Consider the following 25,296-nt stretch of genomic DNA (forward strand, 5'->3'; position numbering starts at 1 on the left):
ATGAATTCCTTATAACAGATCATCCTCGAGTTATAACAGTAGAAATAATAAAAGCACAAACACGCTTAAGAAAAAAAAACGTATCTCGGGTTTTCGTGTTTCATCGATTGCTGCACCGGCGGCGCGACCTGCCGAACGATCACAGACCCCTTTTATGACTACAATTACACTATACGCATAGCTCAGCTGGTGTAAAAGAAAGAATATCCGCGGCAAGCTCGGAGGAACGGGGTAATACAGTCTAACCCGGATATATCGAACTCACATATAAAGAATTATTGTGTATAACGAACAGCAGTAAAATCCGCTCGAAAATTTCGTTATAAATTTTGTTATTTTATGTGTCGAATTACCTATATATCGAACTTTTTTTGTGATCCCCTTCAGATTCGATATATCCGGGTTGGACTGTATGCTATCTTGTATTCCTCCGAGCATTGTGTAGTCCGCGTGCTCGCTTTCCACGAGAAGGTCACCAGAATTTCGGAGCACATACTGGGGACGGTTTCTCGGAGACAATCACTTTTGGCGACACTATCGTTTTCGCGTGGCGTAGTGCTTAACCGGCAAATAAGCTCGCAGCGAAAGTAATATCACCGAATAGTATCACAATCTTACTGAAAGTAACCTTCCGAGAATACGTCCCCTGGCGTTTAACGACATCATGCGCTTAACAAGTAGAATCTGTTCACCTTATCAGAAGTTATCAGACGTTATCAGAGCACCAGGGTGTTGTGCTAGAGGACCCAAGTTCGATCGCAAGCCAACCTAGCTACCATGGCCGCGTCTCCGGCGAGGACTGTTGACGAAGAACGTTGGCGGGCTGTCAGTACTGCAACCTGCTGCAATCCAGAAGGTCGTCGCTGAAGGAAAACGGCGTGCGTTAAGAACATGTAAGTAAGGCCGTGTCTTTATTAACCAGACTGTGCCACTGCTTGCTGGCGCCCCCTCCCCTCCTCTATTTCTTTTTTCAAATTTAAAACATTCTCCTTCCCGAGAACCGCCACGCTCCCTCCATTCTGTAACGTCCGGCAGACGGGTGCCCGCGGTTCGTGTACATCGGCCGCGGCACCGGAGCGCGCAGGTGCGGCTGGTACTGGAGGGGCAAAGGGTCGATGTAGTCAGGGCTGGGGCTGAAGCACCGCCGCGCCGCACGCCATCCCGCCGGCTCCATCACCGTGATGAACTCCTCCTGCACGAACGAAAGGACATGGCACGCAGCAGTTGAGCCCAGTCAAAGAAAGGCTTTCGAAAACTCACAGGGTCTCTTATGTTATCCCTAAGACGACTCGAAGGCGAAAGGCCGAAGCATTAAAGACGGACACATCCCCCTTAATTCGCTTAGTCATACCTCTTAATTCGCTTAGCGAGCGCCCTTAATTCGCTATGTGTACTTCGCTTAGCCATCCCTCTTAATTCCAAAGGTCGAGGGTTCGTAGCCTTTTTGTACATTTCGTGTCGCCGACGCGTGTTTGCTCAATCAACTCCCCAATGAGACATACAAGGCTTTTGCCTTAATAATCAAAGGGACAGTTTTTTTTTTTTTTTTTGGGGCCGGGAAGAGGGGGAGGGGGCTAGTTCACCGGGTTCACCGGGTCTTACAAAGTAGAGCGAGAAAGAGAGACAAAGACAGACAGAGGAAGCGGTCATAGGGGAAAGGCAGGGAGGTTAACCAGGCTGAGTCCGGTAGGCTACCCTGCTGTGGGGAAGGGGGAAAGGGATTGAAAGAGGGGAAGGAAGAGAGAAGTTACACCATGCACAGTTACACAGTCAAGCGTTCATCGCTGAGGTACTCACAGGTGGTCATACAGGACAGTGGGTCTGGACGGGTGCCCAGACCCACTAAAATTACGCCGGACTCCAATCTCATTGACTTGATAATAAAGTTTACGTTCTTCTTCTTCAGGTGATCGAATGACCCATTCAGCGAAATGCAGCTCCACTAACGTGAAACCTGGGGAGGTGCGAAGCATGCAGTGATGCACCGCTAATGGGCTCATACTGCCTTAAGCAATATCTCATAACCCCGTAAACGCGGCCTTCTCATTACGAGTACCGAAGAGAAGTGAAATTCTACGTTGTAATGATGAGCGGCAACGCCGCCAGCTGTGGAAGACGACGACGACGACGAACGCGGGAGCAGTGGCACGAGCGTGTTCCGAGCTCGAGCACGAGCGGCTTGCTTATCGTGACTACGACGAAGACGATTACGACGGGAGACGCCGACAGCCCGAGCGCATAAGGTGCTTCGCACATAAAAACGCAGCAGCGCCTTTGTAGCCTTGCACATAGCCGACGCACGAGGCCACGGGCCCAAGATCTTCTCCTCCGTAAAAGGCCTGTCATCTAAGCGCCCCAAAGCCGTCCGAAGGGCACCCCTCTCATCTTCGTATCTGCGGCAGTCACATAAGAGATGTCTGGTGGTTTCTTCAACGCCACATGTGATGAAATTGGCACTGTCCGCCATTCCAATTAGGAATGAATAGGCGTTTGTAAAAGAAACGCCTATTCGCAGGCGGCACAGTAAACCCGGGGTAAATGTAATTGTATCTGTGGGTCCATGGAACATAGGCGCCGGTTGGTAAACTCCGGTGTATTCCATTTTCTTAAGGCTCATTCACACTAGGCCAACACGACACCCCGTTTGGCCTGCCGACTGTTGGCGACAGCGTTTTCCTTCCTTTAAACCGTTGGCCACAGCGCTTTCCGTCCTGTAAACTGCTGTCGCCAACAGTCGGCAGACCAAAATCGGTGTCGTGTCTGCCTAGTGTGAATAAGCCTTTAGAGTTATAATATGGGCAAGACCGCTGAGATGCCGCGCTGCATCCGTTCTCAATAATGGTATCGAGATTCTTTCACATTCTTCATATGCCTCACGGGCAGCTTTGTCGGCACATTCATTTCCATTGATGTTGCAGTGCCCAGGTAGCCACTGAAATACAATGCCGTGGCTTGATGGTAGCGTAATCGCATCTCTGCTACACATTGTTCACGTGGGCTGCGGCGCAGAACTGATAAGAGTGACTGTAGGGCTGACCTTTGAGTCACAGAATTGTCGCCCATTGATTTGGTGACTGTTGGTGCACATAAAGCACTGCGCTACGGAGGCCGGCAAGTTCAGACCCTATCGATGCTGTGACGGCGCTGACCTTGAACTTCTTGCAGAATGATTGCGACGGAATAACTAGCGCACCAGTAGAGCTGGTCAGAGTCGAAGAGCCATCTGTATAAATGTGAATTCGATTGGAGTAGGAATCACGCAGTAGATTTAAAGCGGCTTGGTTCAGGGCACAAGTAGGCAAGTCGGACTTCTTTGCAACTCCTGGAATGGAAAGCCGCACTTGTGGCTGCCGGAGACACCACCAAGGACATGGTGATCTTGCTGCAGGCGTGAAGTCTGATGGAAGAGAGCATCGGTAGGTGATTACAATGTCCGAAAAAGTTGCATCTGGTCTACTTTCCGAGAGAGAAGCAAGGCGTTGAGACTGTAGTCGGGAAAGGTGTCGAAGATGATTTCGAAGTGGCGACATACGTATACTGATGGGATGTTTCCTGGCGATGGCAATTGTTGCGGCTGTTGAAGCGCATCGCTGCAGACCAAGACAAGTTCTAAGTGCTTGAGATGCTCTCAAGCACTGTGAGGTTTGTCCTCCGGGCGCTTGACAACACCGCAGTGATGTAAAGCAAGAAATCCATGAAGAGCGCATGGAATCCCCATGCTATTCCGGTGATCGCTTTGAAAAGGTAACTGATCGAGAGGAGTCCCTTAGGTAGGATACGTGGGGGCTCCAGGAGAGTTCGCGTTCGACAATGATCCCTAAATATCGATGGGTTCTCTTGTACAAGATAGGCTGGCCATTAATAGACACAGGGTATTCAGTCATCGATTTTCGCGTGAAGGCCTCTAATGCCAAGAAAGTGAAAAGGCGGGGAGGTTAACCAGAAGGGAACAATCCGGTTTGGCTAACAAGAGCGAGTAGGAGGCGAGTAGAGAGCGCGGATGGAAGCGCATGCGCGCATAGAAGGAGAAGGGAGGCACATGATAGGCTGGCGCAGGCGATGATGCCACGCACGTAGGAGGAGGTACCCCACAGTCCAAGGAAAATGTGAAAAACACCGACGGGCAACCGGAAAGCTATCGCTGAGCATACCAATGATATTTCGGCGGTTCCATGCTCGAACGCAAAAGTTTGCACGCCTAATCAGGCCTATCGGAACACCTAGAGCTAATTAGATAGCTATCACTACCGCTTCCAAGTGCAAGGTAGTGTCATAATAAACTGCTCGAAGCTACTACCTTACTGCCGTTGTTCCTCAAGGCATGTTCACCCAACTCTGAGGTCAGTCATCGTGGCAGGTCAGTGACTGTGGCGTTCTGCTGCCGTGCCTGACGTGGTCGTGGGTTCGAGTCCCGACCACGACGGCCGCGTTCCAATGGCAGCGGATAGCAAAAGCGCTCTAGTACCGCCAGTTCGGCGCACGTTAAAGAACCCGCGGTGGTCCAAATTAACCAGTCGTCCTTCAAAATGGCTTCCTTGATAGCCCAATGCGCAGCTTAGGAATGTTAAACCAAGTACTTTTTTTTTTTTTCATTTAGCCAGTTCAGCTATCAACCAAGAGGAGTACGAGAACATTATGTACAAAATTTGTTTTATTCGAGTGAACAGAGTCTTTAAGACTTTTCAGAGAAACATACAAGGTTATCACTTATTACAGAATTGAAAAAAATCGCCTGAGGCACAAAGCATAATTCTAGTCCTTGAGCTGGATTACTCAAAGAGGGGGACATTACTTCACCGAGAAATCGAAACATACAGAAAACTAATCAGAGAAAATTCCCCTAATTAACCTTTTTAACAAATATTTTACGGCACATATTGCAATGTACGAATTGTAGCAGGTGAAATTACAAGGCTATCCACTTGGAATGAATTTCTAGGATGACAGCAGTTTAGATATTTTAATTTTCAAAGTGTGGGATGAAAAACATGGCTGTTCCAGTTACCTTTGTGCGTCAATGCCTAAAAGATCGTTTTGTTAATAAAAAAAATAAGTAAGACAACAGTGCATTTTTAAAGCGAGTTTGATGGCGCATATTTCGAAAGTGGTGCCGCCCTGGACATTACTTCCAAACGGGTACGCCTTGAAAGCTCACCGACAATTTGTAAATTGCAATATGAGGCGTAAAGTAATTAAATAAGTTAATTGAAGTGGCCTGCACTGAATGCATGAAAGAATACGAAGAGGTCGGCTAGGGGAGAAGTGAGGATGAAGAACTGAGTTTAAATGGCAGACGACACCCGTCTCACTGAGATTACGTCTTTTGCATCGCCGTTCTAGTTATGAACGCTACATTTTGGCAAAGCCAACGGCTTTCGAAGACCATGCATGTGGGTGACGTTTTTCGTCGACCAGGCGTCATCGGAGTCTGTTTTCACCCGATACCAAGAAAATTAGTAAACTTTAAGAAATTAGTGGAACATGTGTTTCCTTTCTCGTGCAACTAATGTCCGCCTCTTTTAATAATTCAGCTAAATGATTAGAATTACGCTATCTGCCACAGGCGATTTTTTTAAATTCTGTAAGATTTAAAAGTGATCGCCCCGTATATTACCCCTGCTTTTGACTACTTCAAAACAAGCCCGTCCGTTTATATCCTTCTGAGGTCACAAGCGATTACTCAAGATAACAATTCCTGATACGAAGTCTGATGCACGGAGAACTCTATGGAAATGATTTGATTGCGCTGTTTCCCCAAGATTTCGAGAAAATTGATACTATGGTTTGAACTAGAACGTTGCATCGTCGACGACGACAAAGAAGGCCCCCCATAAAGTGCGTTTCGAGTACCACGAGATAAAATGAAAAAAGACGTTGCGGCGTCAACACGCCAATCCACACCTCGATATTGCATCTTTATATTTGTGCTTAGGCATTAGAGGCAAGGGAAAAAGTTGTTTCTACCATAACAAACTATTGGACAAGGTTACTTTGACCACGTCCACAAAGATGTTCTTTTCAGCCTATAACAGCGGTATTAAAAGAGAAGAAGAAAGAGACACGATTTTTATCTTCACAAGGTACCAGTGAAAATAATAAACGACTTGAAAAGTTATGTACTGGCCTGTCTTTGCGACTGAGAGAACAGACACTATCTGCCTGTTCACCGGGGTACGTCTCGTCACTGAAAACAGGGAATACCGAGCAGCAATGTGGGAAAACAAGCTATCCGCGTGGCCAAATGCGAAAGAGAACCAAGCATGACCGCGCGGCAACTCCTAAAACTTCATTAATAGCAGCTGACGCTGTTGTCACTGCGGACCAGACATACCGAGACCGCGAGCATTTATTTATACCGACGATTCGACCGTCCCTACCAGCTCAGCAGCAGCTTTGGTGGCTCCAGCGACAAAGGTCACAACTACATACGTTTAAGGTGTCTCACATATGACGACATCTAAGGCGGCAGAATTTGCTGCCCTCCTTGACGCTAATGACGATTGTGTCCGCAGCCACATCCCTTTATACGGGAGATCAACGGACAATGCCGGATCGGACTATGAAATTAGGTGAATGGCGAAAATGAAAGAAAAGCTAGAAGCTCTTCCGACCTGAGTGACCGTCTATAGTATTCTTGTGTACGTTCCCAGGTGCACGCAGTGGTCATTCCCCTCCCCCCCCCCCCTTTTTTCTTTCTCTTTCAATCATCCTTTGCATTACACCAATCGTAGGGTAGCAAACCGGACGCTCGTCTGGTTGACCTCCATGCCTTTTCTATCTTTGCGTCCTCTCTTTCTCTCACTGCTTGCTCCACCCTATCGCAACAAGACAGCAACTGATACAAGGTCCGAAACGTTACCGAACACGAATCGCCGGTGCAAAGACCAACACAACCCCGCTAACCCATTGCATTACCACCCCAAGCCATGACGTAACACAAGTGAATTCTGGACGCTCTCATATTCCACCTTATTGTCGAATTCGTCATCTCGCTCCGCTCCGATTGGCTCGCAAGGCTGCCACGGCCTCTGTGATTGGCTCCAAATATCAACATGGCGGAATCTCAAAGTATCTAGAGTAGAAACCGAGAACGCCGTGCACTCGAATAGGGAAGGCGACAAGTGAACAGCCTGCTACCCACTGCATTCGTGATTTAGTCACGCCGCTGCTCCGCAATTAAAACTTTGGACCCATTGTGCGACGTTGCGGTTCCAGTCACGTAATGGTGCTTGTGATGCTGCTTAAACTCAGACAGAAAGATTGCGAGGGAGCGCGACTAGCGTTCACAAGTAAACCTCCCCTGAAGCCACTTTCTTCTGCTTTACCGCTGGCTGTTCAGCGCGCTGCACGCTGGGAATTTTACCTAGCCGGAGAATGAAAAAAAACAATGTCACAGTTTCGCCTTAAGGGCGAAGCAATGAATGCGATAGCAACACAGCAATGTCATACGAAGTAAGGTGAGCGGCTTTGGTAGCAATATGAATTGTAGTAAACATGAGCTGATTAAGTAAGCAGGTGTGCTGCGGCGTAAGTAGACCGACATGAAGAGAGACTCGATGACCACGAGAAGGCGCGTGTGAAACGGTGGTGTTGATGAGAAGCGCTTCCCGTGGGCAGCGCGTGCGAAGGGACACACCTGTAGCGCTGCACTGCCGATCCGGGCAGCATTGCGTGTGTAGCGTGCGTTGGAAAATGTGGCCCGACTATTACGAACTGAATGAACAAGCGTGGTGTGAGCGCGCACAAACACGAAGAGATCACACTGAATGACAGCAGACAACGACTGTCAAAACGCTGGCAGCAAGCATACGCCGCAGCGGGCGAAGGTACGTGCGGTCTATCGCTTCAACGGAAACTGAGCGGCGAATGCACTTAAATGTCAGAGCCGTGTGGAGATAAGAGACGGTGCGAGCGAGCGACGAGCGCGGTTGTTGGCAGAGAAGTGCGCCCCCCCCCCCCCCCCCCCACCCCCCCTTGCTCCCTCCGGCGCTGGCTTCCTGCTTCCTTGCTTGCGCGTGGGTGCGTTCGCTCTCCGTGATAGCGCGCGTCTCCGCACGCTTCCTCTCGGGCATACGGCGCGCGGCGAAGATTTTATCTATAGGGAACCTCACGGCGACGGCGACGGCGACGACGACGCCGACGCCGACGGCAGAAATCCGGTTCAAGTGTCCATATAATTGCTATCGCAATAAAAATTACGGCATAACCAGTCTTACGACGATTGTCGGCAGTAATACAATTAGTATTCAGGCAATGTAGCGACCAAAGCATGTCGATGAATCACGTTTATTTCAGGTCTGTACTTTCATTTTCTTGCTCTTAGGTCTTAGGCATAACGTTACAATAGAGCTAAATATAAGCATGCAGGTCCATTTCATAGATGCAATCAGAGACGTCAGTTGCTTCGGCTGTGTGCGACATACACTATATCCGGTATCGACCCACTTTGCCACGGCGCTCGCTTGCCAAGGTTGGCCATGAAGATGACGGCAAGACGACAACGAATCAAAGACGACGACGCAGAGTGACCACGATTGAATGACGAATAGAGAATGACGTCGATGGAGCGACAGAGGCGGTATGACGTCAACAGTGACGGCAATGACACGGCGATCCTGAAACGAAAACTACAGTATATAACGACAACCGGAAGATGGCAACCGGATGACGAAGTTGGAATCACGGCGACGACACGACGGCGACAGCGTGACAACGAATGCACGACGACTGTAAGACAACGATAGCGCGACGACGACCGTTTGACGAGTCACGTCTCACGAAGCTGGAATGACGACGCTGGAATGACCGCGACAGCATCACCACCACGAGCAAATTCCGTGTGACCGAAGTTGGTAGACAACTTGGGCCGCTGGGTCGGCGTAAGAGGGTAGATAGACTAAATATGACCGAAGAACGCGAGGAATGCTAAACGCATTGAAAGACGGCCTAGTGGAACTCGCGTGAGCACAGACGAAAAGAGTGCGCCGAGGTCGGGCGTGCGGCACATTGCTTGCCTATGGTATGGTATGGTAAAACTTTATTATTGTCCGTCGGAACGCGCGTCAGCACGTAGCGGGCCGCTCCCACGTCGGCACAGAAAGGCCGAGCCTCTCTGCTGCGTCGCGGGCCCGATGGACAGCCCATAGCTGTGCTTCAAGATCGGGGCTGCTTAGGACAGCCTCCCATTTGGTCGACGTGACATCGTCGCCGTCGTGTAACGCGGGGCACCGCCAGACGCCTATCATGGTAAACATGGTGCTTGCCTATCATGGTAAACAATCATGCGCTTCTAGTAGAATTCCCGGCATACCCCTGGATTCTCTTTTCTCCTTTCGGGTGCACTTTAAGGCTATCACATGACGCTTCCTTCTATCATTGAATGCATTTGCATTAGAAGTGTCAAAGCGGAAAAAACGCGTGCGCGCGCGCGTGTGTGTGTTGGTGTGTTGAACACTTTGCAATGCGGTGAACGCGGTTTAAAACGGGGATCTGGGACCTCAATGTGGTGCGTTGCAAAAGCCTAACGTATTTCCCTCACTTTTACCGCTAAATCGCCACTCAGTATTTTTTTTTTCTTTACTTCAGGACCTCAATAAAGTTTACTACCCACCTACCTACTTCGTGACGTCCGCGTAGCAACATCGCACTTTTCGAGTAATCGCGCGCGAAACATTCTCTTTCCGTCGCATTCGCGGTTCAATTGAACGCTTACCACGCGCTCGTCACGTATTCTGCTCGGTGTCGCGACTGCTCGTCGCGTTGCTGCGTCCTAGTACATCGCGCATTGACGCGATGAGTCAACAACGCGCTTCGAACGTCGGGCACGGCCGCAGCGCAGACGCCCGAAAGATGAGTCAACGGGAAGCGCTTCCTAACACGTGAAAGCCGGCGAAGCCTCATCATCAGCCGCCATGCAGGCTGGCGCACTTCGGATCGCTGTTGTGGAAGGTTGCGCTGCTCGGTCGGGAAGGAAGTGGGCGCTCAAGAAGAGGAACCTTGATAGCGCCGGGGGAAAACAAACTGCGCCACTCGCTAAAGCGCGATACGAAGGTCCCGCGACAGCTTCCACGTTACGGATAGTGAAAAACAAGATAAGAGCGCGTGCATAGAGTTTGCAAAACACTACGTGTGAATAGATGTGTTGGGCTGTCTGCTCGCTTCAGCTCCTCTTCGATATAGGCTATCCTCTCGCCGGAGTGGCTGACCACCGCTAAGCTCCTGAAAAGCCAAGTGTACCTGGAGATGTACTTCACTAACGTATAGCTAACTGGGCCGGTTGGTATGCCATAAGTATATGACGTAAGTGTACCTGGAGGCCCACATCAAGCAAGACCTTACGCGAACCGCCTGTGGGAGCCTGTACTTAGGGCCTTACACGTAGCACCTCACTTTCTCATAAATTTTTGTTCTTCCTCGATAAGAGAGGGTCTGCCCTCTTGTTTATTTTAGGTTCCGAATGTAGTCTTTACCGGAATACTGGCGCGACTACACCGTAAACATCCAGCCCAATTAAACCGTCGTCCTTGTGCTGCTGGACTAACGCCCGTGTCCCGTGCATTGGCACGTCAACTCTTTCCCTACCATGGGGAAAATGTGTTTTTTGTATGTTACGGCAGATGTTTTTTTTTTTTCTGAAGGAACTACTGCACTCAATATTTATGTAATACATAAAGAGAAAGCAAGATGAATGCACTTTTCACGCATAAAAGTTTTATTACCGAGATGTATGTCATAAAAAAGATATAAATTGTTAAAATCAAGATTGTGCGACAAAACTGAACAAAGTTTGTAAAGACACGCTTGTAACTTCTAGAAAAAAATTCACAAAAATTTTGAGATATAGAAAATGTATTACCGTCTATTAGGCACTATCTCCGATAAAATCTAAATTTTTAATTATACAGGTATTCCGCTACAAAAATTTAACTGCAAGCACCACAGTTGGGCGTGCCGGGCTGCGGCCACCGATGTTCAGGGCTGGTTTGCGTCGTCGTCGCTTTCAAACTCAAAGTCCGATGAAAAGTCAGCGTTCATTGACTCGCTGCTATTCGATGCATCGATAATATCAGCTTCAGAGGCAGCGGAATCGCGATATTGGCGATCTCCCGAAGCGCGCGCGCCGTTTCCAGAGCCGGACATTTTTGCGTTCTGCTTTTGACGATCGCGAAACTTCGGAGAGCGTTTAAATATCACCGCTTCGCGGGAAAAAAAGCGAACTTCTCAGAAAACAAAAATATAGTTTCTCCTCATTCACGTCCGATGGCGCAGTGTGTCCGTGAGCAGTGCGGAAGGTCTCGAAAGCGCCGTTTCAAACCATCGATAGCGGGCGGTCATTTTTTCATTCTCCTTCGACGATCGCGAAGCTTCGGAGCGCGTTTAAAAATCACCGCCTCGCGGGAAAAAGCGAACTGCTTAGAAAGCTAAAATACAGTTCTCCTCCTTCACGTCCGATAGCGCAGTATGTCCGTGAGAAGCGCGGAAGGTCTCGAAAGCGGCGTTTCAAACCATCGCTAGAGGGCTAACCATGCCCAATGGGCGCGGTACGGAAAGAGTTAAAGAACCCCAGGTGGTCAGAATTATTCCGGAGTCCGCCACTACGGCGGGCCTCATAATCAGATGGTGAGTTTGGCACGTAAAACCCCAGAATCTTTCGTTCCTCTGCTGTAATTGGGTCGCGCAAGCATGGTTCATCGCTCATCCAGCGGCTGCTACTGAAGGTGGGTGTGGGTGCGCGCATGCTCTTGCACCCACACCCACGTGTGCTCGCGCACCAACACAAAAAAAATCACAGCATATCCACGAAGTGAATGATGATAAGTGGGCGAAGCACCGGGGGATCATTCGGGTAAACCACAGCTACGGACGAGAGATAAAGAGAGCGCGCGTCGGGAACGAACGCCCTTGTGCAATGCAGCGCCCCTAGCTACGGACGAGAAAGAGAGCGCGCGTCGGGAACGAACGCCCTTTGCACCGCAGCGCACCTAGCCACGGACGAGAGAGAAAAACGCCGGAAGCGTTCTCCGGAAGCTGGCTTCCGGAACCGGAAGTGGAAACGGAAGTCGGCTTCCGGTTATATTATACATATATATGTATATATGCGTATACATACATACATAGCGGTCTCGATGCCAACCAGAGCTACGAACTTACGCCAATCTAGTGAACACTTCATAAAACTACAGGTGGCTATGGACACACAACGCCATCTATTGAGCAATTGATAAACTAGAGGTGGCTACATACTACTACTACTACTACTACTACTACAGAGGAGGGAACGACCCACACCCTAAGGAGCTTCGCCCCTAAAGACGCGTACCTGGAAGTATTGCCATCTATAGACTTCTCAACCTGGGCTTGGTGGCGCTACAGATGATCCTAGACAACGCCGCTCGCGGGGGCAAATGAAAAGGTCGCCAGGCAGCGCGGTTGCGTAGGTGTGTTGTGAGCGGGAGTACGTACTGCGAGATTGTGTCTTCCGTGCACTTGTCCGCATAATTCTGCCATTTACTGCCACAACAGCCTCGAAAACACGAAGGGCCGACACTCGGCCGTGAAATTTTACATATTTCCGGAGCAGGTAGCGGCAGAAAAAGAGAGGAGAAAAGCATGGACCACTGCTGTTGTCGGCAGAGTCAAGTAAGTCGCGCTTGTTTACATTCTCACGCCAATTTAAGGCATTCGCGAGTGAAATTTTATCCTGGTCATCAAGCAGTCGGTCGAGGATCGAGGCTCTCGCCTGGGTGTAACTCCGCAGGGCGCCACCGCCGAGCGTCGGCAGGAGCGGCGGCTTCGCGCAGGCGCAGCGAATCGATGCGATATCAATGCAAGCAAGTTAAAAAAAAAACGAAGACGAAGAAGCAGGCAAAGGATTCGTCGAATACTAAAAGAAGCGTGAAAAAGCTCGCGTGGAACCCGCGTCACAAGTACCGAGATAGACGATTTTACCATCGCGTCACGCGAAACAACGACTGTGACATCTCGGAGGTGTCGAAAACCGTGATAAATTTACACCCGTGTCACACAGGCACTTTGGATCGTGGTCGAGTTCGGTCCGGATCGAGTGCTTCTACACGGGAACTTTTGAACACGATTTTACGCGATCCGGATCCAGTGCATCGCGATCGTAGGCTGTCGTCTGCACCGTAATGCTGACTGAGCGCAACCAACATCTGAGCGCAACTGAGCGCAACCGGATCTTTGGAGCGTGTAACAGCTACCATTCTTGATCGCTACCTAAAAAAAAAAAAAAAAAACATTGACGTGTATCGGGCTCGATCGCGATCTAAAGTGCCCGCGTTGCACCTGTATTGAAGAACGACCGCGAGCTAAAGCGATTCAACCTAACGCTGCCCTCGATCCTCTCGCAACATAACACGCTGCTCACATTGCGGTCCGCATTATTTTTAGAAATGGGCTACCTAATCATAAAAAATTTGGAGGACGCTTAAGCTTCGCCTTGAAGAGTGGAACGCAATAGCATTAAAAGCTTGGCAGGCTTCCCGGCAACTGCAGCTTTCTTTTTTCTCCAACTTCGCCTCCGCGCGCGGTTGGCTAAGAGAGCGAGCGCCATCTGGATGGTGTTTTTACAAGGAACTAACCGGGGCGCGGCTGTATGAATGGCAGAAATGCTGGAAAAGGGGCTTGTGTTCGAGTTTCCGCGTAGGAGAATTATGTTTTCTCCTATATTCAAATTACAATTCGACGCTATCACGTCTGTAGGCTGTGGTTAAGTCGTACTATTCGATTTTTCTGACGCCCTACTCTTTGAGAAATTCAATTAGTTGACTAACGCCTCTGTGCCACGCGGACGGCCTGCGTTGTCGGCGTGGTTCGGGATGATTTTCTCGGCCGCGGAAGCTGGCGCCGAACATCGACGCCGGATTTTCTGCGACACGGGGCCTTTAGCTGTCGCGTTAAAATAAAGCGCTCAATCGTTTGCAACTTGCTACAACAGAAACGTTACCGAGCAAGCTTGTGCTGTCAAGCAAATACGAGAAAGCACATAACGGGCGTCGCGCGCACATTATGGGCTGCATTAGGGGTGTTGGGCTGCTAAGCACGAGGTATGCTTAATGCGACGTCACTAAAAAACGTCGAAGTAGAGCTGCAGCTACGTTGCCTCCGACCGCCACGCTGACTGACTACGGGCTCTTTAAATGAGTTTTTGTGGCAAGCCCTAAGTTCCAACATCCTGATATGACGATAACTATCATATTCATCATCCAGACGTCTGGAGTGTCAGGTACGCCGCCGGAAACGCAGCACACAGTCGAAGGACACATGTGGTGAAAGGCGCGAGGAGCCCGTAAACTTTTCACAAAGGCTGTGACATAGGATAGGACGTTGACACTGTGTAAAACTAGGAACGTCTTCGCGGACTGCGTGACAGTGCCCACAGAAACAGTTCGGTTTTGTGTGTGTGTGTGTGTGTGTGGAGGGAGGGGGGGGGGGGCTTTTTAATTTTTTTTCTCTTTCGCACCTATAGCCTCCCTTTACCCCTCCCTTGGGACAGGGTAGCCAACCGGAGATAACCTCTGCTTAACCTCCCTGTCTTTCCTATGCCTTTCTCTCTCTGTGTAGATAGTCGCAGCATCTTTCAGCTCGAGCGCTAGTACAAGGAAGAATACGAAACAGTAGACGACGCCGTAGCCTCTTGTGGATTCATGTTTGCTTGTGTGCTTAGACGGTTGTCTTAACAGAGACGTACGCGTGCCTTCTAATCCTTCTAATCCCCCCCCCCCTTTCTTTTCGCGCTCGTGAACAGTTCACTACACCTCCAGAAAAAAAATGCAACGACTAAAGTATCCGGCGAAACCGTCGGCGCTTCATTCAGGCTCACTTTAGCACATCGTGAGAAACAATAAAAAAGGGAGTAGTTGTGAACATTTTCGTCAACGACCACCAATAAAGAGAAACGCGCGACGAGCTTTGCCGGGGCCTCCGAAAGGCGGCGGCTTGCGCTTCACTCAAAGGATTTTGAGCAGCTGCCCACTCCGCAATCGGATGGGAAGCGCACATATTTACAGCACGCTAACCTGTTCTCGCGGAGGATGAGTCCAGAGAGCCGGATCAAGACGGAACGTCGCCAAGAGGAACTTGCAGGAGCGGGCTGTCCTTTATTCCGCGACGGTCCGCAAACAATAGCTTGGTACTGTCTGTCCCGGTCTGACCAAAGCTTTCAGATGCGTTCCTCCTCAAGAGGGCGATGAAAACCGTCAAGGTAACCACACGTATTTATAAAGCAGCACACTGCCCAAGCAGTTTATTCGGACAAAGACTAAAAGTATAGTTGAAATGTATTGCTCGCCTCTCGCAAAACCTCGTGTAAAAGTTTTTTTTTTTTTTTACCTGTAAGAAAAGATGCTTTGTGCCGAGTTTGATGAAAACGGCTGGTGAAAAGTGACGTTCTATTTTATCGCGAACAAGAGAGCGCCGAAGCGATGGCAGCTGTTCTGTGGATTTTCCCTAAACGGGTAGACGCCTGAGGATACCTCGAGGGTGAACAAATCAAAAACAAAAATTGCTGGGCTGTAAAAAAAAAATTATGTTGGACACGCTTAACCAACGTTTACAAAAAGAATGTCTCTGTTTAATGTTCGAAGGCTGACAATAAAGAGGAGGAGCAACCATAACACCTCTAAGACGGCCACTTAAGTGTTCCTTTTTAAGACTTGAACGGAAAAGAGTAAACCGGGTGAACACCGCGGTAATGTAAAAGAGGGGGGGGGGGGGGGGGGGATGACCGACAATGCACAGGTAAAGAAATAGTCCTCGTGGGGGATAAGAATCAGGACGCAAGGAAAAGGTCTTTCATTGGTCCAGCGGCTCTTGCGAAATAGCTCTTTCTTACTGCTGGAAGCTACTGATCTAAGACACGTTGACGCAGACTCAATAGAACCACTTACTCGTAATGTGGTGTCTCTACAGAGTGCCGCGCGAAGACGCTGTGAATTGATCAAAAATTCTTGAAAAAAAAAAAAGATTGTATTCACTCTTAAGAAAAGTTTCCACCCTCTGGGGCTTATCTTATCTTAGCCCGAGAGATACGGCGAGGGACACCACGGCGCAGTCCGAGCTGACTATGCACCCTCAAAGCCGAAGAAAAAGAAAGGAACACGCATGATGATGACAGTATACAGATGACGGAGGAGCGCTTAATAAATGTCCGCAAAAGTACTAGACAGAAATTACACGCTAGGGCCACAAAGGTTTAGATTTCAATGAATATGCAGATCCATGGTTACGTAATGGTTACGTAATTCCCATTTTACCAACGTCGGTTTTCGTCACCGCGGTGCCACTCTGAAAATTTGCTGCTAGAAATAACTTCGCCAAATAATCGTTGTCAACGTTTGATTTCCCGTATGTCAATTTTCCTTGGAACAACAAGTGGTGCTCCAATAGGAAAATTGAAGTACCGACTACGAGGCTACGGCACCGAGCCCCTCCACTGAATTTGTTACCTTCACTGCTCTGGTCTGGCTATATGACCTGTGTGTCCTCCATGCAATGAATGTGAATCTCTGCAAGATTATCCATGGCAGCACCTTATCTACATATTATCGGCAACAGCTTATCTATGGCCGCACGTTCGCGCTACAATGCTCTCTCGTTGCCCGAGAGAGAGAGAGAGAGAGAGAGAAAGAAAGACAAGGAGGTTAGCCAGTGTGAATACCGGCTTGCTACCCTGTACTGGGAAAAGGGGCAAAGGGAATAAAAGATGATAGAAGGAAAAAAAACATTGAAGTAAGAAAATTTGCGCAATAACGCGACCCTACGCGCTACAACGTTCAAAGCCGGTCGCACAATTCACAAGCCTTTAAAAACTTCAGCAGAGCCCTTAAGGCCTTGAGATTTGGTCCTGACTATAGACCGCACTTGACTGACTTGACCTCGAACGGCAAAAGCTGAAAAGCACAAGACCGCCGCGGTGGTCGATCACGAGGGTAATGAGTGACACGCCATCAGCGTGCGTCGCCGCGATGGTCACGTGGGCGAGTCGGATCGACCTGCACCGCGAACGCGGTACCGCTCGGCTATAGGGTAGTTCGGCCGAGCCGACAATGAGGCGACGCCGAGAATCGGGGTTTCTTATAGACGCCATCTTGACGCCTCAAGTGGTAACCAAGCGAAAAGTACCTCCGACACACTTTCAAAGCGACGACGCCCATCACAGACGCATCCATATCGCGCCACGCTATGAAAAAAAGTTGCGAGTAAAACATCACGTCGAGTAACGGTAAGAGGAAGTTTTAACTCGTCCACAAGTTTCTTACCGTTTTATTCCGTATAGTGTTTAGACGCAACCAAGAACGGGGGAAAAAAAAGATCAGGACAGGAAAGAGCTCTTTCCTATCCTGATCTTTTTTTTCCCCCGTTCTTGGTTGCGTCTAAACACTACGGAATAAGATGAACCAACTAGCCCAGCAACAAGTCCTGATTCTTACCGTTTGCAGTTTCCTGGCATATCAGAGAGGAGTACGGCAGCAACAACGATCGTAGCGACATCTTGTAAAGCTTCGTCTAACCGCTAGTGTTCTTGCCGAAAAGCACATTAAAAAAAAAGGTAATGTGTTCTCGATTAAACAACTGCCGAAATTTTACACCAACTGCGAAGTACAATACACTTTGACGCTGCAGTAATATCTCTGTGCTTGTCTGGTTGAGCTATGTGCCACCAGGTGGCCCCACCAACAAAACCACTCAGGTTTACGCCTCCGGTAGCCCGTTAATCCGCAAAAGGTAGGAAGTTCGCGGTCAACCTAAAGTTATCTTGTCTGTAAGCGTATAGCAGTTTACGGATTACCGAGTTGCCGGATACAGGCGTGAACAGCCGAGTTCCTGGCGCCGCCTTGCGGCGTAGAATGTAACTACAGAAAGAAAACCGCTTCACTGCAGAGACTAACCACATTATACTGAACTAGAGACCCAATACTAAAGAGCTTTAGCTGACACGTAAACGCATTAGCGCGTTTGCGGAATACCAGGTTTACCAGAGAGGTGTGCAGTAGCAACAACGCTTGCAGCGACATCTGGTGACGCACAGTCTAACCAGATAACACGCTCAGCTAATGCTGCCGTTACTTACATATTCTACGCGTAAAATGTAAGAAGATTAGGGACGGGCTAAAACTGCTAATACGAAATGTTGACAGTCACTTTAGCATACGCTAAAGATGACGAAGGCGAAAGCCTGCGCGCTCACGAGACATTCATTTAAATTACTTTGACATTCTCATTCGATTGCGTTGTTACTTCCTATTACTTGTTTTATTTTTACTTAATTTTTTTCGCTGCAGGTATAGGTAGTTCATCCTCCGAAGACGTACTTTCCATCACGCGATACAGTGCGTTCAGTAGGGCGAGACAGACTGAAGCGCGCCGCCTCCGCGCCGCGCTTTATATGAGGCGTCACGTCATCGCACGGGTTTTTCCCATGAAGCGCGTAACCGGATGTAAACGCAGGCAAGGTATGATTGGTCGCGGTAGACATGGCAGACACATAATTAACATTTGATTGACTTTCACCTTGAATTATCGTTAATTAACATTTGATTCACTTCTTTCACCTTAGATTAGCGTTAATTCACTTTACTTCACTCAATTCACTTTTTCGTTCACGTAATTTACCTTAGATTCACATTTAACACTTGAAGCACTTAATTCACAACTAAACGTATCATCTCTAATCAGTTATCGTGCCATTTAATGTGTCTGAGACGTCACTTGAATTTCGGCGCCATAACCCCGGACGGTTGTCGGATTTTTCGACCTATGAGCCATATCTAAGGCTTTGACCTTAATAACGGCGTAGCCAATGGCGGAGCATGAAATCGACCCGTCGACGGCACGCGACGTCGCGGGGAATACTTGTCGGGAAAAAAATGTGTTTCACGAGGTTCCCGCTCGAGAGCGCCCGAGCGGTGTGTTTCGAGAGAGAAATCAACAGCGAGCAGCCTATCTTGCGTACGGCTGGGCGCTGCCAATCCGGTGGTGGCGCGCGCGGAGGAGGTGGCGCTCGCAGTGTTCCCGAAAACATTGACACCGTTGACGGTGGAAGAGCTCGCCACGACGACCGGCCGGACAAGGACGGCATGGAAGGCCGAGCGGGAGCTGGCGCCGTCGGCAGGTACGCCCCCTCGCGCCAACTGCAAAAAAAAAAAAAAAAAAAAAAAAAATCACGCGCCATTCCACTGCGGCGTAGGTGGATTACCAGCGAAGCACTTTAGCACACGACATAAGAGGTGACACACAATTTAGATCAAAGGTGTAAGCACATTTTATTTCCCTTTCGCACAAAGACTTCTATTTTGATAGGCGGTCTTGATCGGCGGCATATACATTCACGTGCAAGACTACCGCCATCTCAGGGAGCCGGAGGAAACTAGACAAGCACGACGGGACCACCACGCCGGAAGAGTGGACGGAAACTAGGCACGCAAGCGCTTGGATCGACGACAAAGAGAGTGCATTGCGAGCGTACACATGGTCGACGCGGGTCGCACAGACCCGCGTCGACCACGTGTACGCTCGACCAAAAATTTCTCAAATTTTTGAGAAACCCTTATAATCTACCTGAGAGTCTACTGATTTTGAAAATGGTGCCTATTGATAATTAATCTACTGAAAATGCATATCCAAGTGATGAGACGTTTAAGCTTTTGCACAGAATGAAGCGATTTTGCATCAAATTCGGGAGCTGAGTTTCCGAACACGCCGATCTGTTGACAGACACAAAAAATCCATAGAACCCTCAGCGCATATAACTCGCCGACAAATGATATTGCAGAGAAAGTTCCGCTACCATAAGAACAGTGGGCAGTACATGGATTTCTCTAACCGTGTTGCCCCTCAAAGAGGAGCAAGCTGAGCTTGGCATAGATCTCAAGCTGCGCCGGAGAGTACATATGGAGACGCCAGCGCGAGGCGGCCACCGTGACAACAGCGACGGCATAATGTCAAAGACTACACCTCGAATGCAGAAGGTACTGGGTTCGAATCTCAGCTCTACCGAGAACACACTGCTACTTTCTTCTAATGAGTAAGAGACGCCTGGTGACATGGCGGGCCCCCACGACAGCAGCGACGGCCTATACTGCGTTTCAAACACAGCGTTCATGCGCCATGGAGGCTAACAACAATTCTTGCAGCATAGCTGCGATCGCAACAAAAATAGTTTGGTGTTTCTTGCCAGCCATTATGTGAAAGCGATCTGTACTAAAGCTCATTAATAAATGAAAAAAAAAAGTGGTCGCAGTTTCACCTGAAAGGCGAAGCATCAATTGCGATAGCAAATTTGTAGAGAGCTATACGGAGTAATGATAGTAGCTTTATCAGCTGTATAAACTTGGACATGCAGCAGCACCGGCAACACGCAGAACTAATGTCAACGCCGTCGGCGTTATGCCCGCGTTCGCACAAAATGCGTGCGGCGTTGCCGACTGTTGCAGGAGCCTCTGATATAAATAGGCACTTGGTGCCACAGCTAAACGTCACCTCCCTTCCCTCCCCCTCCCCCCCCCCCCCCACCGCCTTTCGCGCGTCGGAAGAAGGCGCGTTTGCTCTACATATATGGTGAATGTAAAGGAGGAAAGAGACGCCTACTTCTGCAGCCCTTAAGGAAGCACGGCGCAGAAAGCGCGTTTGTTCTCCGCCGTGGGTTCACTACCCGTGAAAGAGCGCGTCCCTCGCGCCCTTTCACTCGCAGATACAGCGTTCGGCGGCGCGCGGCGACGATTTCATCTCCATTGACGTCATACGGAACCTCACGGCAACGGCGACGGCGACGACGACGGCAGAAATCTGCTTTGGAGTGTCCATATAATTGCTATCGCAATAAAATCAATCCCTAATAATGAACAAACTGTGTTGTAAGGATGTTAATACATTGTTCTGGGTCATTCTTCCGTTTTTCGGGTTTTTCATTAGCAGCCTGTCACGACAACATTACGCACAGGCTCGCGCAAGCATGTGTTACCACGAGACTTCACGAAGAAACGCGCGGAGTGACACATCTTGATGACCGAACTTCTTGCGTAGCTTCCCTGCACAGCGTCGCGCGCCAAATACGAAACGGTCATTCGCATCGAATGAAGAAGGCACTGTAACCGAATTCAAGCACCATCGTTCGCAATGTGCCTCTTAATTACTTTGCACTTTGATGTTAGGGGACGCCTCGTGACCTGGCGCTCGGCGTCTTCTTGCAGAGGTTCACATCACGTGAGCGCGGGCGTAATACAGAAATGCATGAGGAGGGAGGGCGGCCCTTATTCGTGGAGCATGCGCCGTTACTGAGAAAGGCACAACGCAACATGCATTCCCAGTCGAAACAAGTAAATTAGCCACAAGCAGGTTTCTTTCTAGAAAAGCGTTCGGATATTCTGGCGCTTGCATAATTAAAGAGGGGCATCAACGATGCAAGGGTGTCCGCATTTGTCGGCTGTTTCGTTTCACATAAGAGAGGGAGAAAGAAGGGAGGAAGGAAGGGCAGGGAGGTTAACCAGACTTTGTCCAGTTTGCTACCCTACACGGTTGGGGGAGTGAAAGCAAGAGAGAGAGAAGACACGAGTCTCAATCGCACTTTCACATGCACTAAGGCAGGTGCAGCATATCTAAAGTCGGGCACTCAAGTCTGTAGTCTTCAGGCACTGCAGAAAGGCTCGAATGGCTTTCTGGCTGATGAGCTCAGAGGCCAGGCTCCCAAGACCTTTGCTTCTGTGAATTGAAAATCTATTGAAAAACAATTCAGTTGATCGGGACCCGACCTGCCTTTCGAGACTGCAAAACATTTTGCACTAACACCTAGTCCGGTACTCGTATAGACTTTTCCAACGAGAGCATCGTATAGGCGTTACCATAATGCCCTCTGGACTGTTACGAGCGCAGATGCGCCCCGTCTCAAAAGCTGCTGAAGAAGTTGCCGCAAGTGCCTTTGTCTCACCCTACAAAAATTATTATTGAATTTCCGTTGTCGTTTTATTTAGCTATCCTTGATTCGAATCAAATTCAATGCATTTTCAAACCTGACTGAGCCAGTATAATGAAACTTCAAATAAACTCCCGTCAGGCATTGTTCAAGAAGTTTTATGCGATAGCAATTATACGGTACACTCCACGCGCATATATGCCGTCGCCGTCGTCGTCGCCGTGAGGTTCAGTATAAAGTCCAATGGCGATAAAATCGTCGCCACGCGCCGTACGCGCGTGCGGCGTGCGTGCGAGTGAAAGCGTACGAGGGTGAGCCGGCAATCGCGGCACAATGTAGCGCGCGCGCGGTAGGAAGGCAGGCCGGAAGCGCGCGGTGTTTCGCACGCGAGGCACGGGGGCTATAGGTGACGGAGAAGGAGAGGAAGGGATGGAGGGAGGGAGGGAGGGAGGGAGGGGGGTTATGCTCCGTCGGCTGCTGCTCCCATCGCGGCCGCGCGCCCGTATCTTGAAAGCGATCTGCGACTTGGGCGAAGTGGCCGCCCGCGCGGGCTTCATCTACAAAGCGACCTGCTATGGGGACAAAGTGCATTCGCCGGGTGCCGGTAGCTTCGTATGCTCTGTGCTTTCGACGTTTAGTTCGCGTTGAATCGAGACGAGAGACCGCGCGAAGGTCAATTTGCCCGCTGCTGCTGGCGCGCTTTCTCACTCCGGCGTTTTCACAGCGACTTTCCGTGGTCATCGAGCGAGATGTGTTCATGTTTACCTGTGCGCGCGTGACACCGTGCTTGTCTGTTTAGTTAGTAAGCGAATGTTTACAACTTTATACGGCCCATTAAACTACAATCCTTGCTTCGTATAGTTGTCTACTAATTTGCTATCGCAATCGATGCTTCGCCTTTCGGGCGAAACTGTGAGGTTTTCTTTTTGTTTTGACTGACGGCGTTATTGATGTCTCGTTGAATTTTACCACAATGAGCTATTAGATGGAATGAAGCAACGCAGGCGTTCTGGCTTACTGTCAGCGTCACGCTCTGATACTCGCTGCCACTGGATGCAGAAGCTTTCACTCACACTCTCGAATGGATCGCATGGTATAAAGTTACATCCATAATTCCAGGCAACGGCACTATGAGACCCGGTCAATTTCGCTTTCCGCTGTCACGAGAACTTTCTGCGCTGGCCTCGGCAGAGCTTCGTTCCTATGCACAACAGTCCAAGGGGACTTGCTAGACATAGACTTTTATCATGGAAAGGTCTATTGGTCCAGGAGGACAGTTCGCTGATGCTCAAGGTGTTCAACCGCCATTTTAAGCGGCCCTTCTCTTCTAAGTCGTTCGGCCCTCAAGAAACACGAGTGTCAGGGCGAAGAACTTGCACAGACCTTTCTCTTCTTTCTTTCTTTTAGTGGTAGCTAAGTGGCAGCTGCAATCTCTCCCACGAGGTGCCCGCGAATCCATTTTTAATTAGCGGTGTGCGCTCGCTGGGTGATTTCGTCTCAAGTTTTAAAGACTTTGCAAGGCAGAATGAGCAACGAACGAGCGACGGAGAAGAGGGTGAAATGGAGGCCTCTGTATAGGAGAGTGACCGGTATGGCGCTCATTAGGCCCCGGTGTAACACATGCAGCGCCGGTAATAACCGGCCACCATCATGAGCGATCATGCCTACTTTCTCCATGCTTTTTTTTTTTTTTTTGCTTTTTCGCCCATCCTTCCGAGGGCTACACCTGTTGACAATCCGAATTGACCCGCTATTGTCGGCTTTTCGCAATAACCTTTGCGTTGCCAAGTCACCTGTGATTTAATATATTAATGTATTTGTGCCCCGTTCCAAATAAAACGATACGTTGAAGTAAAAGATTGTGCCGTATCCCGTCTATTATTTCGCGCGTGCGTGCGTGCGTGCGTATGTGTGTGTGTGCGTGTGCGTGTGTGTGTGGGTGTGTGAGTGTGCAAGTGTGTGTGTGTGTGTGCAAGTGTGTGTGTGTGTGCAAGTGTGTGTGTGTGTGTGTGCAAGTGTGTGTGTGTGTGTGTTTTATCTTTTCGTTGTACAATACTACCATGAAAAACGTATTAGAAAATAGTATACGTGCCTTCTGTTTTAAGAGCAAGCTTTATTTAGCTCGCACTTCTAGTCTGTCTACGGCGTGGAGTAGCATTTTCAAATGCGTACTCCTTTCTTATCGGAATGGCCAATAGCACACTTTGTGAATCCTGCGGGTGCAACGAAACAATCGCACACCTTATTTGCGAGTGCCCTCATTTCAACCCGCAGAGAGCAGCTCTCTCAGCGACAATAGATAAACTGGACAGACGCCCAATAACAGAAAACGACATCCTTGGAAACTGGCCTACACAAACAACGGCGCGAGCCGCCCTGAAGGCACTGCTGCGTTACTTAAAGTACACCGGACTCAGTGAGAAATTGTGACTCTACACTGTGTGACGTAGGATGAAACGTTGACACTATCCAACACGAGAACGCCTTCGCAGACATCGTGACAGTGCCCGGAGAAACATTTCTGTTTTGTGTGTGTGATTTTCTTCTTTCCTTTTTTTTTACTTATTTTTCTTCTCCCTCTCCTTTCGCATCCCTTCACCCCTCCCCCGGTACAGGGTAGCCAACCGTAGATAATCTCTGGGTAACCTCCCTGTCTTTCCTTTACCTTTCTCTATCTTTATTTAGCTCGGGCCCAACTCCGACTTCGCTTATTCAAACACATGTAAAACGCAGAAATGCTTTTACGACACGACCACGGGGCCCATTTGAATTAAATTTGTTGCACTTGAGAAACAAAATTCTGATTAATGGCCTGGACCTTTTAAAACGAATTTTCAAATGTTTGTAAGCGTGAAAAAAGGAATAGAAACACGAAGTTTACAAATTCGCATCTCTGCACCAAGTACAGATATCGCAGTTCAGTAAACGGCATCCGTTAGGGCATCCAAAGCAGACAAATTTGATATGTCAATTTATATATTACACCATTTTGTTACAATGTATAAAAGAGTGTTGCAAGAGTCTTACTCGCATAGTAGTGGTATATTTGAGAGTCACGTCACCTGCTGCGGTGGCTTAGAGGCTATGGTGTTGCGTTGCTAAGCAACGAGGCCGCGGGATCAAATCGCGACCGTGGCGGCCGCACTTCCGTGGGCGCGAAATTCAAAAACGCCCGTGTCCCGTGCCATGGGGACACGATAAAGATCCCCCCTGGTGGTCCAAATTACTCCGGAGTGCCGCATTAGAGCGTGCATCATAATCAAATCGTCGTTTTGGCACGCAAAACACCACAATTCAATTCAGAGCCATGTGTAATACATAAATTTCGCCCGCTTTAGATGCACTATTATGTTCAATTTAGAAAACTG

General features: G+C 49.1%; 1 protein-coding gene across 1 annotated transcript in view; it reads right to left on the reverse strand.

The window, feature by feature from the left end:
* Positions 1–900: 900 nt before the first annotated feature.
* LOC119434143 (serine/arginine repetitive matrix protein 1-like) overlaps positions 901–25,296 on the reverse strand; it is a 124,915-nt gene continuing 100,519 nt past the window's right edge. The window contains exons 11-12 of the mRNA XM_049659074.1: positions 18,974–19,151; positions 901–1,192 (exon numbers count right to left, since the gene is read on the reverse strand). Coding sequence (XP_049515031.1) covers positions 1,122–1,192; positions 18,974–19,151 — 249 coding nt within the window. The 3' untranslated portion in view covers positions 901–1,121. The remainder of the gene's footprint in view (positions 1,193–18,973; positions 19,152–25,296) is intronic.

The sequence above is a fragment of the Dermacentor silvarum genome, chromosome 11 (assembly GCF_013339745.2).
Source record: "Dermacentor silvarum isolate Dsil-2018 chromosome 11, BIME_Dsil_1.4, whole genome shotgun sequence".
Taxonomy (NCBI): domain Eukaryota; kingdom Metazoa; phylum Arthropoda; class Arachnida; order Ixodida; family Ixodidae; genus Dermacentor; species Dermacentor silvarum.